The sequence below is a fragment of the Amblyraja radiata genome, chromosome 23, assembly GCF_010909765.2.
Source record: "Amblyraja radiata isolate CabotCenter1 chromosome 23, sAmbRad1.1.pri, whole genome shotgun sequence".
Classification (NCBI taxonomy): Eukaryota; Metazoa; Chordata; class Chondrichthyes; order Rajiformes; family Rajidae; genus Amblyraja; species Amblyraja radiata.
In genome coordinates, this window is record NC_045978.1 from 41,313,880 (window position 1) to 41,330,101 (window position 16,222).

At 48.5% G+C, this 16,222-nt stretch overlaps 1 protein-coding gene across 1 annotated transcript in view; it reads left to right on the plus strand.

The window, feature by feature from the left end:
- LOC116986516 (60S acidic ribosomal protein P1-like) overlaps positions 1–16,015 on the plus strand; it is a 28,173-nt gene extending 12,158 nt beyond the window's left edge. Inside the window, exons 2-4 of the mRNA XM_033042143.1 lie at positions 7,164–7,238; positions 9,969–10,092; positions 14,638–16,015. Coding sequence (XP_032898034.1) covers positions 7,164–7,238; positions 9,969–10,092; positions 14,638–14,717 — 279 coding nt within the window. The 3' untranslated portion in view covers positions 14,718–16,015. The remainder of the gene's footprint in view (positions 1–7,163; positions 7,239–9,968; positions 10,093–14,637) is intronic.
- Positions 16,016–16,222: the final 207 nt, after the last annotated feature.

Sequence of the window (16,222 nt, forward strand, 5' to 3'; positions counted from 1 at the left end):
ATGAATTACAACAAGAAATAAAAATTCCAAGCATCAGTGATGCAGCGGGTAGAGCTCCAGTCTCACCGCGCCAGAGACGCGGTTCAATCCTGACCTCGGGTGGAGTTTGTACGTTCTCCCTGTGACTGCGTGGCTTTCCGAAGGCTGCTCCGGTTTCCTCCCACATCCCAAAGATGGGTGGGTTTGCAGGTTCATTGGCCCTCTGTATATTGCCCGTAGTGTGTGGGGAGTGGATGAGAAAGTGGGATAACATAGAACATACAGCAAGACCCGCTGAGTTACTCCAGCACTTTGTGTTCTTCACAGATTCCATCAGCTGCGGCTCTACCAGCTGCATCACTCTTTAGACCTTAATTTAGATTTAGAGATACAACATGGAAACGGGCTCTTCGGCCCACCGAGTCCGCACCAACCAACAATCATCCCGTACATGAGCTACAAACTGCATCCTACAAACTAGGGCCAAATTTTCAAATTTACCAAAGTCAATTAACCTGCAAACCCGCACTCTTAGAAGATGGAAAGCGAAGCACCTGGAGAAAACCAACGTGGTCACAGGCAGAACGTACAAACTCTGTACAGACAGCACCCGCAGTCAGGATCAAACTCGGGTCTCTGGCGCTGTAAGGCAGCAACTCTACCGCTGCGCCGCTGTGTCACTAATAGTCGTGTTCTACAGGATTTGTCAACTTGGTACAATTTGAGGCAATGGCATGGGTGAAGGCAGCAAAGTTGCAGCGGTTACATTTACTGATGACACAAAGGTGGTCGGGAGAGTGTAGTGGACTAACGACTAACGAATAGAGATATGTTAAATGAGTGGGTAATGATCCGGCAAATAAGAAAAAGTGAAATTGTCCATTTGAACGAGAGCAATGGAAGGATATTATCTAAATGGTGATAGATTGTAGAGCTGTGAGATAGAGGGTCTTGGATTCCAGTCAGCTTACAGGTGGCAGCTCTTGCAATCTTCGCAGCCACATTGATTAACGTTGGCCCAGAGCCCGGTTCAAGAGGTCAGGAAGAGAAACCTGCAGTGATCCTGAAGTTGTCTTTGTGTGAGCACAATGCGCATGGATCCAGGCCTCTCTGAGGTTTCCTCTGCGTTGTCTCTCTGCAGTCTCAGGCTGAGTTACTGTACATTTGGCTGTTTAGTGTTAATGTGTAGAGACATAGCATGGAAACAGGACCATCGATTACTCGTTCACACTGATTCTATGTTATCCCACTTTTGCATCCACTCCCTACACATTAGGGGCAATTTTAAAGGGCAATTAACCTATAAACCTACACTTTTTTTGGATATGGTGAAGAGGGGTTATGGTGGCACTGTGTCACAGCTGGTCGAGTTGCTATCTCACAGCGCCGGAGACCCGGGTTCGATCCTGTATGGAGTTTGCACGTTCGCCCTGTGACTGCTTGGGTTTAAACTAAACTAAACTGGAGCACTTATCAGGAGGGTGTAAATGATCACCATAATGAAGGACCTCTCACACACCCACTCCAGGCAATTTCTCCTTCTCCCCTCTCCTGTCACACAGAAGATACAAAAGCGTCGATGGACACAAAAAGCTGGAGTAACTCAGCGGGACAGACAGCACGACTCCCCTGAACGTCCTTCTACCCTCTAGACCTTCTTATTTCTAATTGCTGGCTTGACATTAACCGTCTCAACTTTTCCACTCCCCTTACCTACTCTAACCTCATCCCCTCTGAATGCACAGCCTTCCGTTCACTCTGCAGCAACCCTGACATTATAATAAAACCCGCCGACAAGGGAGGTGCCGTGGTAGTCTGGCACGCTGACCTCTACCGGGCTGAGGCCAGGTGTCGCAACTCTCAGACACCTCCTACTTATCCTTGGACCATGATCCAACACACGAGCACCAGGCCTTAATCTCACACACCATTTCAGGTTTTATCATTTCTGGCTGTCTGCTCTCCACAGCCTCCAACCTTATCGTATCACAGCCCCGCACGCCCGGTTTTACCTTCTTCCCAAAATCCATAAACACAACTACCCTGGCAGACCTATTGTTTCTGCCTGCTCCTGTCGCACAGAAATGATTTCCATGTACCTCGACTCCATCCTATCCTCCTTGGTCCAATCTCCCGACCTTTGTCCAAGATACCTCACATGCCCTTCGTCTCCTTAATGACTTCCGCTTTCTAAGCCCCCACTCCCTCATCTTTACCTTGGGCGTTCAGTCACTCCACACCTCCATCCCCCACCAGGAAGGCCTTAAAGCCCTCCGTTTCTTCCTCGACCGCAGAACCATCCAATTTCCCTCTTCTAACACTACTCCGCCTAGTCCTCCGCTGGCCATCGCCTTTAACAATTCTCCTTTGACTCCTCCCACTTCCTCCAAATCCAAAGCATAGCTATGGGCACCGTATGGGCCCCAGCTATGCCTACCTCTTTGTAGGGTACATTGATCAATCCCTGTTCCAGGCATACACTGGCCCTATCCCCGAATGTATCTTCGTTATATTGACGACTGCATTGGTGCTACCTTCTGCACCCATGCAGACTCATGGACTTCATCAACCTCACCACCAATTTCCATCCTGCATTCAAATTTACTTGGACCATCTCCGACACTTCCCTCCCCTTTCTTGATCTCACCCTCTCCATCACAGGAAATAGACTATTGACTGACTTCTATTACAAACCCACTAACTCCCACAGCAATCTCGACTTCTTCCTTCCCTGCTTCCTGCAAAAAGACTATCCCCGACTCCCAATTCCTCCTTCTCCTTCTGGGCCCAAGATGACGTGTTCCATACCAGGACATCCAAGATGTCCTTTTTTATTTAGGTAACTGGGTTTCCCCTCTCTCTTCATAGATGAGGCCCTCACTCGTGTCTCCTCAGTACCCCGCAGCTCCGCCCTTGTTCCCCTCCCCGTAGTCGCAACAGAGACAGTCGCCCCAGTCCTTCCCTTTCACCCCATCAGCCGTTGCCTGCAACACATAATCCTCTGAAATTTCTGCCACCTCCAACGGGATAGCACCACCAACTCCATTTTCCCACCTCCACCTCTTTCCGCCTTCCGCAGAGACCGTTCCCTCCACAACTCCCTGGTTAATTCATCCCTTCCCACCTTATACCTCCTCCCTCCGTCCAAGGACCCCGACAGTCCTTTCAGGTTAGGCAGATGTTCACTTGCACCTCCTCCAACCTCATCTACTGTATCCGTTGTTCAAGATGAGGTCTCTTCTACATCGGTGAGACCAAACGTTGACAGGGCGATCATTTTCTGAACACCTTCTCTCAGTTGCCTGAAGCAACCTGATCTCCCGGTTGCTGGACACTTTAATTCTCCTTCCCATTCCCGCACAGACCTTTCCGTCCTCGGTCTCCGCCATTGTCACAGTGAGGCTAAATGCAAATTGGAGGAACAGCATCTCATATTTGGCTTGGGCAATTTACAGCCCAGTGGTATGAATATTGATTTCTCTAACTTCAGGTAGCCCCAGCATTCCCTCTCTCTCTATTCTGGCTTCCACCCAACAAACAGCTGTGGAATGGCCTGTTTCCTTTATCATCAATACTTTTTTGCATATCTTTCATTCATTGTTCTTTATCTCTCTACATCATCGTCTATATCTCTCGTTTCCCTTATCCCTAACCAGTCTGAAGAATGGTCTCTACCTGAAACGTCACCCATTCCTTCTCTCCAGAGATGCTGCCTGTCCTGCTGAGTTACTCCAGCTTTTTGTGTCTATCTTCAGTCTACACCAGCATCCTTCCAATACAAAAGCATCACAGCATGTACCACTAGATTCAGGAACAGCTTCTTCCCTGCTGTTACCAGACTACTAGAAACATAGAAAGTATATGCAGGAGGAGGCCATTCTTTAATAATTGACTCCAGCATCTTTCCCACCACCGATGTCATGCTAACTGGTCTGTAATTCCACTGCACCATCCTCCGTAAGTTTGGGTGCAGACCCGATCTCACAACCAACCTCATTGTGGACCTTGGACCTTTTCTCGGTAACTATAACACTGTAACAATATATTCTGTACTCAGGCATTTTTCTCTGCACTACCTGTTGCACTTGTGTACAGCGTGATTATACATGTATATGGCTTGATTAAACAAAAAATTCAGGTTTATTATTATCACGTACTGAGGTACAGTGAAACGTTTGGTTTTGCATGCTATCCAATCAGATCAGATAAAACTATACATGAATCAAGCCAAACTCAAGTACAACAGAGCAAAAGGGGAGATACAGAGTATACAACAACTGGTCTACAGGGTCTGAGCTGTAGGGAGAGTTGGGCAGGCTAGGACTTTATCCCTGGGAGCGCAGGAGGATTTGGGAGGAATCTCAGCGGTGTGCAAAATCGTGAGGGAAACAGATAGGGTGAATGCTATAGATAATTAAATGCAATCGTCAAACTCAAGTACAATCAGCAGAGCAAAGGGGAAGTTCTCAGCATTGTAGCACAACAGTTTCACACAATGGAATGCAAAGAAGCTTCATCATTACCTGTACCTCCGACCGTCCCTGTGGCAATAATCCACGGCCACACCCACACCACCCTGGCTATGCTCTCACCTCACCCCTGCCATCAGGAAGAAGGTACAGGAGCCGGAAAGCTGTAACCTTCAATGTGTATACACACACTGTAATAGTGCAAAAAGACAAAACTGATGCCATATATAAAAGTTCAGTACATTTTTATACGTATATATAAAAATAAAATGTACTGAATTGTTTTTTGTTTGTTATGTTGTTTGTAGTGTACTCTGTTTACATGTTCTGTTGTGCTGCAGCAAGTAAGAATTTCACTGTTCTGTTTAGGACATATGACAATAAAACTCTAGACTGCTAAACCCGGCCAATGTTCCTGCACTGATGTGTTAGAAACTCCATTTCCTGAAGCTCATTGAATTGATTCCTTTTAAACTGAAGGGGTAGATTCACACCTTCTGCTTCACTGAGATGGTGCATGGGAAGACATCTGCTGTGTTGTTTCCACAATTGCCACTTGTGCTGCTAAATCCTGAGGGTTTACACCTGTGGTTTTGTGCTGGGCTGTGGCCGGTAACACTGCACGCACGCCAACAGCTGCTGTGCATAGACACAAAATGCTGAAGTACCTCAGCGAGACAGGCAGCATGTATGGACAGAAGGGATGGGTGACGTTTCGGATTGAGACCCTTCTTCAGACTCCGGCTTCTGTGCACTGTGTTGTGACAAACACCTCAACTGAGAAAACACAACCTTGTTACCTACTGCTGCTAATGGTTTATGTGGGAAATTATTGAGAGGGGTGTTTTATGCTTGAACTAAAATGAACCTCGCTATGATTACATTTTGTTGAGTGACGGACTGAAATTAGCAACTGAAAGGAACAATCCAAGTTATCCCTCTTCCCTAAAGGCTTGCGGTTCTTATCTTTTTACAATACAATACAATACAATACAATTTATTGTCATTTGAGCCTCAGTGAGGCTCAAACGAAATTCTGTTTCCACAGCCATACAAACAAAGACAATTTCCTAGACGTACACACAATTTAATTCACACAAACATCCATCACAGTGGACCCACTGTGATGGAAGGCAAAGTCTTTTCTCTCCCCTGTTCTCCATGTCTCTCCCGATGTCCAAGCCCCAGGCGGGCGATGTGAAAAAGCAATTTGATGTGAAAGGGGCAAAGTTTCAATGAGATGTGCGGGGCAGGTTTTTTACACAGTGGGGAGTTGCCTGGAAGCTGCTGTCAGGGGTGGTGGTGGAGGCAGATACTATAGTGGCGTTTAAGAGGCTTTAAATAGGCACGTGGACTTGCACCGAGTGGAGGGATATAAAGCACCTACAGGCAGATTAGTTTCCTTTCAATTCATCTTTGCCCCAGATATTGTGGGCCAAAGCACCTGTTCCATGCTGCACTGTTCTGTTATGCTGCTCATTTTATACAGCCTGGCTAATCAAGAACAGAGGACAGGTTTACGGTGAGATGGGAAAGATTGAGGGGTAACCTTTTACACAAAAGGTGGTGGGTATATGGAACGAGCTGCCAGAGGAGATTATTATAACAGCATTTAATCAACATTTGGACAGGTACATGGATAGGTAAGGTTTAAAGGCATAAGAATCAAATGCAGGCAGACGAGACCTGCATTGATGGGGCATCTTGGCTGGCAAGTTGGGCTGAAGGGCCTTTTTCCATGCTCTGACTGTGACTCTAACAACAACAACTAGAAATGGTGTCAGTCTAAAGAAAGATCCCGACCAGAAATGCTGCCTATCCATGTTCTTCCAGAGATGCTGCATGACCCGCTGAGTTACTCCATCACTTTGTGTCTTTTTATTGTTGTAAACCAGCATCTGCAGTTCCTTGTTTCTACTCCAGAATTGGTGCTGGATTTATAGGTAGAAAATAAATTTAAAAGAGTGTGGCGATTGTATCAGGTGATAGTAGATGTTGCTCTGGGAGCAGCACGCCACACTCCAGCACCAGCTTGTGATAAGCTTAGACACAAAGCTGCTGCCCCTCACTGGTTCCCCCTGAACCTCGTTACCTTGGTGATTTTGGTGAGGCCACATTTAGAGTCTTGTGTTCAGTTTTGGGCACCATGTGGGGAAAGATGTTGTCAAGGAGCAGAGAAGATTTACGAGGATTTTGCCAGGAATCGAGGGCCTGGGCAAGGTTGAACAGGCTTAGGGCCCAGGCTACAGGGAGAGGTTGAACAGGCTTAGGGCCCAGGCTACAGGGGGAGGTTGAACAGACTAGGACTTTATTCCTTGGAGCGGCGGAGGATGAGGGGTGATCTTATAGAGGCGCATAAAATCATGAGAAGAGAAATCAGGTAAATGCAGAGAGTCTCTTCCCAGAGTAGGGGAATCGAGAACCAGAGGACGTAGATTTAAGGTGAGGGGGGAAAGATTTAATAGGAACCTGAGGGGTAACTTTTATACACAAAGGGTATGGAATGAGCTGCCGGAGGAGGTAGTTTAGGCAGGGACTATCACAAAGTTTAAGAAGCAATTAGACAGGTACATGGATAGGACAGGTTTAGAGGGATATGGGCCAAAGGCAGGCAGGTGCAACGTGTGTAGATAGGACATGTTAGTCGATGTGGGCAGGTTGGGGTGAAGGGCCTGTTTCCATGCTGTAACACTCTATGACCTCTTTCTGTTACAGGAGGACAAGCTGAATGCTTTGATGAAGGCAGCAGGAGTTACAGTGGAACCCTTCTGGCCGGGTCTGTTCGCCAAGGTACTGCACTCAGTAACAGAAGGAATGATTTGTGAGAGATTTTCACAGCCGTAATTTAAACGTGGTGGGGCGGTCCATGTTTGCTTCCTTGTGGGCCAGGGAGATCCTTCCTGAATGGATAGGAAGTGATTTGTGGAGTAGATCACTTAATGAAGGAAATTAAACCTAGAAAATTATTTCTCTGTCTTTGGTCTTCTACCATTTGAAAAAATGTCCATAAGTCAGAGGTGTAAGTTAGGCCATTCAGCCCATCGAGTCTACTCTGCCTTTCAATCATGGCTGATCTCTTTCCCTCTCAACCCCATTCTCCTGCCTTCTCCCCTTCTCCCTTCAAACGTGTGCAATTTTGGAAGAATGTGCAGGTAGCATTAGAAATAAATCCCTATTGGACAGCAATGAGTGGATTGATTGGAGTTTCACTGCTGTTCTAAGGGTGGAAAATACTTACCTTGTGTCTTCCACTATTGAAGAGGACTTGTAGACAGATCAGGATGACTAATGGTGAAGCAGTCACCCGCTTCTCCTAAATGCATTGATGCTTCTTCACAGTGAGGAATGTGGGGAATCCGCTGTGGTGGATGTTTATGTTAACTTTTATGTAGTAGTGTGTCTTATTGGTAAATGGTAAATGGTAGGGAATTGAAGAATGCAGGTGAACAGAGGGATCTGGGAATAACTGTGCACAGTTCCCTGAAAGTGTAATCTCATGTAGATAGGGTGGTAAAGAAAGCTTTTGGTGTGCTGGCCTTTATAAATCAGAGCATTGAGTATAGAAGTTGGGATGTAATGTTAAAATTGTACAAGGCATTGGTGAGGCCAATTCTGGAGTATGGTGTACAATTTTGGTCGCCTAATTATAGGAAGGATGTCAACAAAATAGAGAGAGTACAGAGGAGATTTACTAGAATGTTGCCTGGGTTTCAGCAACTAAGTTAAGGTTAAACAAGTTAGGGCTTTATTCTTTGTAGCGCAGAAGGTTAAGGGGGGACTTGATAGAGGTCTTTAAAATGATGAGAGGGATAGACAGAGCTGACGTGGATAAGCTTTTCCCACTGAGAGTAGGGAAGATTCAAACAAGGGGACATGACTTGAGAATTAAGGGACAGAAGTTTAGGGGTAACATGAGGGGGAACTTCTTTACTCAGAGAGTGGTGGCTGTGTGGAATGAGCTTCCAATGAAGGTGGTGGAGGCAGGTTCGTTTTTATCATTTAAAAATAAATTGGATAGTTATATGGACGGGAAAGGAATGGAGGGTTATGATCTGAGCGCAGGTATATGGGACTAGGGGAGAATACGTGTTCGGCACGGACTAGAAGGGTCAAGATGGCCTGTTTCCGTGCTGTAATTGTTATATGGTTATATGGTTATTGCTTTTTTCGTATGGCTGTATGGTAATTCGCATATCACTGTACCTTAATTGGTACACGTGACAGTAAAAGTCCTTTGAAACCTTTGGATCTAGTTTCCAGTTTACAAGGTACAACAGGAGGTGTGATAAATAATATACACGGACAATATCAGCACTGGGGGTGCCAGCGGTCAGGAAAGACTGATCAGCCTGAGGTTCATTTCCCCAGAAGGGAGAAAGCCAAGGATGACCTGACAAAGGCCTTTTAAATAATGAAGGGGTTTGCAGGGTGTACTTGGAGAGAGTGTTTCCAGTTGTCTTGGGAATCCAGCAATAGGGCCAGAAATGTAAGAAAGTTGCCATTACATTTAGTCAGGAAGGAGAGGGACATTGTATGTCTTGATCCCACATGGGACAGAGCAGGTGAATAGCATAGAACAAATAGAGCAGAGAACACAGGCAAGGCCAGCTGCATAATCACGGACCAGTCTCACTCCGCTTACTCCCTCTTCTCCCCTCTCCCGGGATGGCGGGACTGTCATATGCTGAGAGAATGGAACAGCTGGGCTTGTACACTCTGGAGTTTAGAAGGATGAGAGGATATCTTATTGAAACATATAAGATTGTTAAGGGTTTGGACACGCTAGAGGCAGGAAACATGTTCTCGATGTTGGGGGAGTCCAGAACCAGGGACCACAGTTTAAGAATAAGGAGTAAGCCATTTAGAACGGAGACGAGGAAACACTTTTTCTCACAGAGAGTGGTGAGTCTGTGGAATTCTCTGCCTCAGAGGGCGGTGGAGGCAGGTTCTCTGGATGCTTTCAAGAGAGAGCTAGATAGGGCGCTTAAAAATAGCGGAGTCAGGGGATATGGGGAGAAGGCAAGATGATCAGCCATGATCACATTGAATGGCGGTGCTGGCTCGAAGGGCCGAATGGCGTACTCCTGCACCTATTGTCTATTGTCTATTGTCTCCCATCAGACAAGAGGTACAGAAGTATGAAATCTCCAAATTCAGGGACAGTTTCATCCCAGCTGTTATTAGGCAACTGAACCAAGATACCCCCATCTAAGTTAGTCCCATTTGCTGTATTTAGCCCTATCTCTCTTAAATCTTTCCTATCCTTATATAGTGAACCATGACAGTTGGATATCCTAATAGTGTGAGATGAAGAGCGATGGGAGGAGGCTAGTGTTGAATACAGTATGGGGCAGAGGGAATGAATGGCCTATATTTGTACTGCAGGCGATATGATTTGGAGCGTTGCCGGGTTCCTGTTGGCTGGAGTCTGGATCCTTTTGTTCGACTGTGGGGGGGGGGGGGGTCCATGCCTGGTCTGGGTGGATCTAATTGGGCCTCGTGTTTGTGTGTCTCCCACAGGCTCTCAGCAACGTAAACATGGGCACCCTGATCTGTAACATCGGCGTTGGTGGCCCGGTGCCTCTCAGTGCGTTCCCTCAGGCCGGCCCTGCTACCGTTGGGACGGCCTCTGCAGCTCCCGACGGTATGTACGTCTGTGCCCGGGACCCTGCTGTACACACAGAGTGCTGGAGTAATTCAGCGGATCAGGCAGCATATCTGAAGAACATAGATAGGTCTCAACCTGAAACGTTACCTATCATGTTCTCCAGAGTTGCTGCCTGATCCGCTGAGTTACCCCAGCACTTCGAGTCATCGTCATACAATGTGGAAACGGGCCCTTTGGCCAAATTCTCCCACATCAACCAATATGTTCCATTTGCACTAGTCCCACCTGCCTGCCTTTGGTCTATTCCATCCATGTACCTGTCTAAATGTTTCCTAAACGTTGCAATAATGCCTCCACTTTGTGTCCTTTTGTGTAAACCAGCTTCTGCAGTTTCTTGTTTCTACCCCTGCCTGTGGGGCTGCTTCACTGCACCGACACCTATAACCCCTAGTGTAGGGTGAAGGACACACTCACCTGTACAGCCCAAGCTCCATCACCAAAGAAGGCACATAGTCTAGAACTCATAGAGACACAAGGAACGGCAGATGCTGGAATCTTAAACAAAAAACAAAGGGCTGGAGGAACTCAGCATTCAGGCAGCATCTTTAGAGGGAATGGACAGACAATGCTTGGGGTCAGGATACTTCTTCCAACTCGGCAAAACTCAGAAGGCTAGAGAAAGCTAGAGCATCCACAGATGCTGCCTGAACGGCTGAGTTCCTCCAGCACTTTAAGCTTTGGTCTCGAACTCATCCTTGCATCACTCATTAAAGAGGCCTGACTCTCGGGTTTTGGGCAGGTTGTTTCCATTGGGAATATCCTCGAGAGAACTGGGGTGGCTCCTACTTGAGGCTTTAGTTTAGTGATTGCAGATCCATTTCTGGGGTCAGCACGCTGAGGGTCGCCTGGCTTGGGCGCCATCATTGAATTAGTGGCTTTCAATTGTTCAGAATCATAAAACCTGCATACAGGCCGTTCCGCCCAACTGCCCAACCAAGATGCTCCATCTAGGCTATTTCCTTTTGCCTGTATTTGGCCCATATCCCTCTAAACCTGGTTTCAGCATGAGGGCCACATTATATTTTTGGCACATTTTTACGTGCCGCAAGAAAAAATAAAGAAATGTCAACCACTCACCCACTCACCCACTCACCCACCCACCCACCCACCCACTCACCCACCCACCCACCCACTTACCCACCCACTCACCCACCCACTCACCCACCCACCCACCCACTCACCCACCCACCCACTCACCCACTCACCCACTCACCCACCCAACCACTCACCCACCCACCCACTTACCCACCCACTTACCCACCCACTCACCCACCCACTCACTCACCCACCCACCCACCCACTCACCCACCCACACCCACCCACCCACCCCACCCACACCAGCACCCATCCACCCACACCACTACCCCCCCCACACCCACCCACCCACTTACCACCCAGACCCACCACCCACACCACCACCACCCACCCACCCACACCCACCCACTCCCACCCACCACCTCACCCACCCACTCACCCACTCACCCACCCCAACCCCACCCACCCACCCGCCCACCCACCCCCCTCGCCACCCACGCTTACCCCCACCACCCCCCCCCCACCCCCCCTCCCGCACCCACCCACCCCCCCACCCCCTCCCACCCATTCCCCCACCCCCCACCCACCACCACCCACCCCCCCCACCACATCACCCACCCCACCACTCACCCCCCCACTCACCACTTCCCCACCCCTACCCACTCACCCCACCACCACCCACTCACCCCCCATCCACTCACCCACCCACCCACTTACCCACCCACTTACTCACCCACTCACCCACACACTCACCCACCCACCCACGCACCCACTCACAGGCCGCTGTCGCTGACCTTCACTGTCCTCCCGGGGCCACCGATGCTGCTGCTGCCAACCCATATCTCTACTCCAGCCCCCCACAAGCCTCCAGCAACTACTCCGCCGACCCTCACCTCCCCACCGGCCACCAGCGGGCCAGAGCCGTCACCTCACCAAAGCATATGGTCTGACTCTGCTGGGTCCCAGTGCTCCTCCCCTCCCACGGTGAACCTCAGTAGTGCACTAAACATTATTCCCTCAACTTGATAGCCTATGGAAAACTGACGTGTACATTCCCGCGCTATCACAGAACCCACTAAGTAGCCCGCCGCATGGAACGCGTTAAGAGCTTGCTGCGGGCCGGATAAAATCTCGTAGCGGGCCGGATGTGGCCTACGGGCCATAGTTTGGAGACCCCTGCTCTAAACCATTCCTATCCATGTGGCTGTCCAATTGTTTTATAAATGTTGTGATAGTACCCGCCTCAACTACCTCCTCTGGCAGCTTGGTCCATATAGCCAAGTGAAGTGGTCCATATAGGATAGGATAGGTTCTTTATTGTCATTATAACATGTAAACATGTACAACGAAATTAAAAATGCCAACCAGTCAGTGCACCATTCACACATTATCTAAAAGCTAACGATACGTAAAAGAGAATATCTGAAATAAACAACTAAAATAAATAACATGAAAAAAACAAGCATAAACACACAACCATACATTCTTCTGTCGATTGCACAATCCCTTTGGTATGTAGCGCACCTGCGCTCATTTGGTGGCTATATTAAGTGTAGTTAATGCTGTGGGATAAAAACTGTTTTTGAGTCTGTTTGTCCTTGTCCTCATTGATCTGTACCGTCTGCCTGACGGCAACAGTTCAAACAGGGGGTGGGAAATGTCCTTTATAATGTTCTGGGATTTCTTGAGACAGTGGGAACTGTGTAGGTCCTCCAAGGTGAGGAGAGGGCAGCCGACAATCTTCTGGGCGTTGTCAATAGCCCTCTGGAGCGCTTTCCTCTTAGCCGCTGTGCAGCTGGTGTACCACACGCATACACAGTATGTTAGGATGCTCTCTATGGAGCACCGATAAAAGGACAGCAGCTGTCCCTGAGTGATGTTGTTCTTCCTGAGCACCCTCAGGAAGTGCAGTCTCTGCTGGACCTTTTTCAGCAGCGCAGAGGTGTTCACGCTCCATGTCAGGTCCTCCTCAATGTGGATTCCCAGGAAGCGGAAATCCGCCACCCTCTCCACACAGTCCCCTCTGATGATTAATGGTGTAATGTCCGTTTTCTTCTTCCTGTAGTTTATTATGAGCTCCTTGGTCTTTGAGGTGTTGAGGAGCAGGGTATTCTCTCCACACCACACTGTCAGCTGCTCCACCTCATCCCTGTAGGCGTACTCATCCCCCCCAGAGATGAGCCCCACCACCGTGGTGTCATCCGCAAATTTGACAATGGTGTTGCTGTGGTGGGCGGTACACATGCAGTCATGTGTGTAGATGGTGTAGAGCAGGGGGCTCAGCACGCAGCCCTGTGGAGAGCCGGTACTGAGGCTGAGGGCCGTAGATGTGTGATGGCCCACTCTGACTCTCTGGCTGCGACCCGACAGGAAGCTATTTATCCACATGCAGGTGGAGTGTGGAAGTCCCAAGTCCCCCAGTTTGTCCATCAGTTTGTGGGGAAGGATGGTATTAAAAGTAGAGCTGTAGTCCACAAAGAGCATCCGCATGTAGCTCCCCCGCTGCTCCAGGTGGGACAGTGCAGCATGGAGAGCTGTGGCTACAGCGTCCTCTGTAGATCTATTCGCTCTGTACGCAAACTGGTGGGGGTCAAAGCTTCGGGGCAGGAGTGATGTGATATGACCCCGGACCAGTTTTTCAAAGCACTTCATCACCACTGGTGTGAGTGCGACTGGCCGGTAGTCGTTGAGGCTGGAGATGTGGGGTTTTTTGGGCAAGGGGACTATGGTTGCGGACTTCAGACAGGGTGGAACAGTGGACTGGGCCAGAGACTGGTTGCAAATCCTCGTACAGACTCCAGCCAGCTGGTCTGCGCAGTCCTTCAGCACACGTCCAGAGACGCCGTCGGGTCCTCGGATTGATGGCCCGCAGCGTGCGCCTCACCTCATACTCCTCTATTTTGAGGGTTAAGCTGCTGTGGACCATGTGGTGTGATGTGGCTGTCTCGGTGGCTCCACTTCAAAGCGAGCAAAGAAGAGGTTCAGCTCCTCTGCCAACGAGGCGTCACCTTCAGCAGCTCCAAGGTTGGTCTAAGTGAAGATAGCTAAGTGAAAACTAGCCATTCAGCTTTGTGTTAAAGTTTGTCCCTCTCATCTTAGACCTATGTCCTCTGGTTCTTGATTTATCCACCTTGGATAAAAGACAGTGCATTCACCCTATCCCCCTCATCATTTTATTAGATCATGTTTCATCCTCTTGCACTCAAAGAATAAAGTCCTACACGGCCCAATCCCTCCCTATAGCTCAGGCCCCCGAATCCTGCAACATCCTCGTAAATCTCTGCATCTTTCCGGATGGTCCAAGGTAGATCTTTTCACTGCTGTAGACTGTCAGGTGATGGGGCGATACCCAGGGGCAGTGTGACGGGTCCAGTCTCTGCTACAGGATGCGGCATGGGTGGGCTGCAGTGGGCTTTCCCTTCCTGCTTGCGCATTTGTAGACACCCAGTTGCCTATGTTAACACCCCCTGTGTTTCCTCCCTGTAGCTGAAGAGAAGAAAGCTGAGGTGAAGGAGGAATCGGAGGAGTCGGACGAAGACATGGGCTTTGGGCTCTTCGATGATTAGCCTGGACTTTCCAGCAAAACAGACCGAAAATCTTCCCACCCAGCGACTCCCAATGCCTGAGCCAAACTAAGACCACCGAGGGAACAGGCCAGAAGGCACCGTTGCATGTTTGGCGCACTCGGTCGTGTGAAGCGGCCCGTTCCTCTGTGACAAACCTGGGTCCCAGGTTGGTTTGGCTGGGGGATTGGGTCTTGGACCTCCCTAGTCCTGCATGTGTCCCTTGCACTTTGATCTCCTTTTAATGTGTGCCCTCTGATAGCCTAGAGCAGATGCAGCGCTGTAGACAGAGACACTGGAAGTTTCAGATCGAGCATGGAGGGTGGGGGGATGCAGATTACAACCTCGCCACCCCTCCTGCCTGGAATGCACTATCCTCGTAGAATAACACTCCATAATTTTATTATAAAATACATTCCTAGAGTTTACACAGTTTTTTTTTTTTTAATAGCTAAAGATAACTTATTGTCGTGCTGTGAAAGGAAGCCCCATGGTAGTTGTGCGTATGGAAGGAGCCCCTTTTGGCACCATATTGAATCAGATTTGGATCGAGGGAAATGGGGCGTGGGGGAAAGGGGGTGATCTGGAGGAGGTTGCAGTACTAGTAATGGCTTGGCAGCCCCTTGCCCAAACCTTGCTGCATCTGCTCGTTCACCCAGTCCAGGCTCTTCCCATAGCTCAGCTTGTTTTACAGGCAACTCCACCGTCTAATCGGAGTAGCTCATTTGAACAGGGACAATTCTATTATCAAATGGTCCCTTACAAAGGAGCAACAATTATCCAATGAGGCTGAACCCTTTCGACAGAGGTAATTCGTAGCCAATGAGAGTGATCCCTTACAAAGGAACAACAATTATCCAATCGGAGTGGCCCCTTTGCACAGGAGTAACTCTTATCCAATGAGTGTGGCCCAGTTGAATAGGGGCAACAATAAACCAATGAGCTGCACACTGATGGAAGATTGCAATATGAAGGAAGACATTATTATTAAAAATAAAAGTAATGAAATATTTGGCACTTTGCATAAATCACTGCAATATTTACAGTTGGACTGTCACCAGCTGGATTTGTCAACAGCCTGCCTGGACAATTGTTGGGCTGATTTGATTGAAACTCTGCTTCTAACTTGGTGTGACACAAAAGCTATAATTCCCTCTGGTCTGTTTTGCTTAGTGTCTTAGAAATAATTAACGATTTTATGGAATTATTTTTATTTTGTTGCAGAGAATCTTTCCACATTGTGCCTCTGTATTTGTTAATTGCGGTTCTTCTACCCCGTCTGGGTCAGTAAAACACTGAGTCAAGCACTGGAATCCGAATCCTTTTATTCAACTTCAACTTGGGATGACAGATGGCACAATGGGCTAAGTATTCGGCTGGCAACCGGAAGGTAGCCGGTTCGAATCCCGCTTGGAGTGCATACTGTCATTGTGTCCTTGGGCAAGACACTTCACCCACCTTTGCCTGTGTGTGAATGTGTGTGAATGTGTGTGAGTGACTGGTGGTGG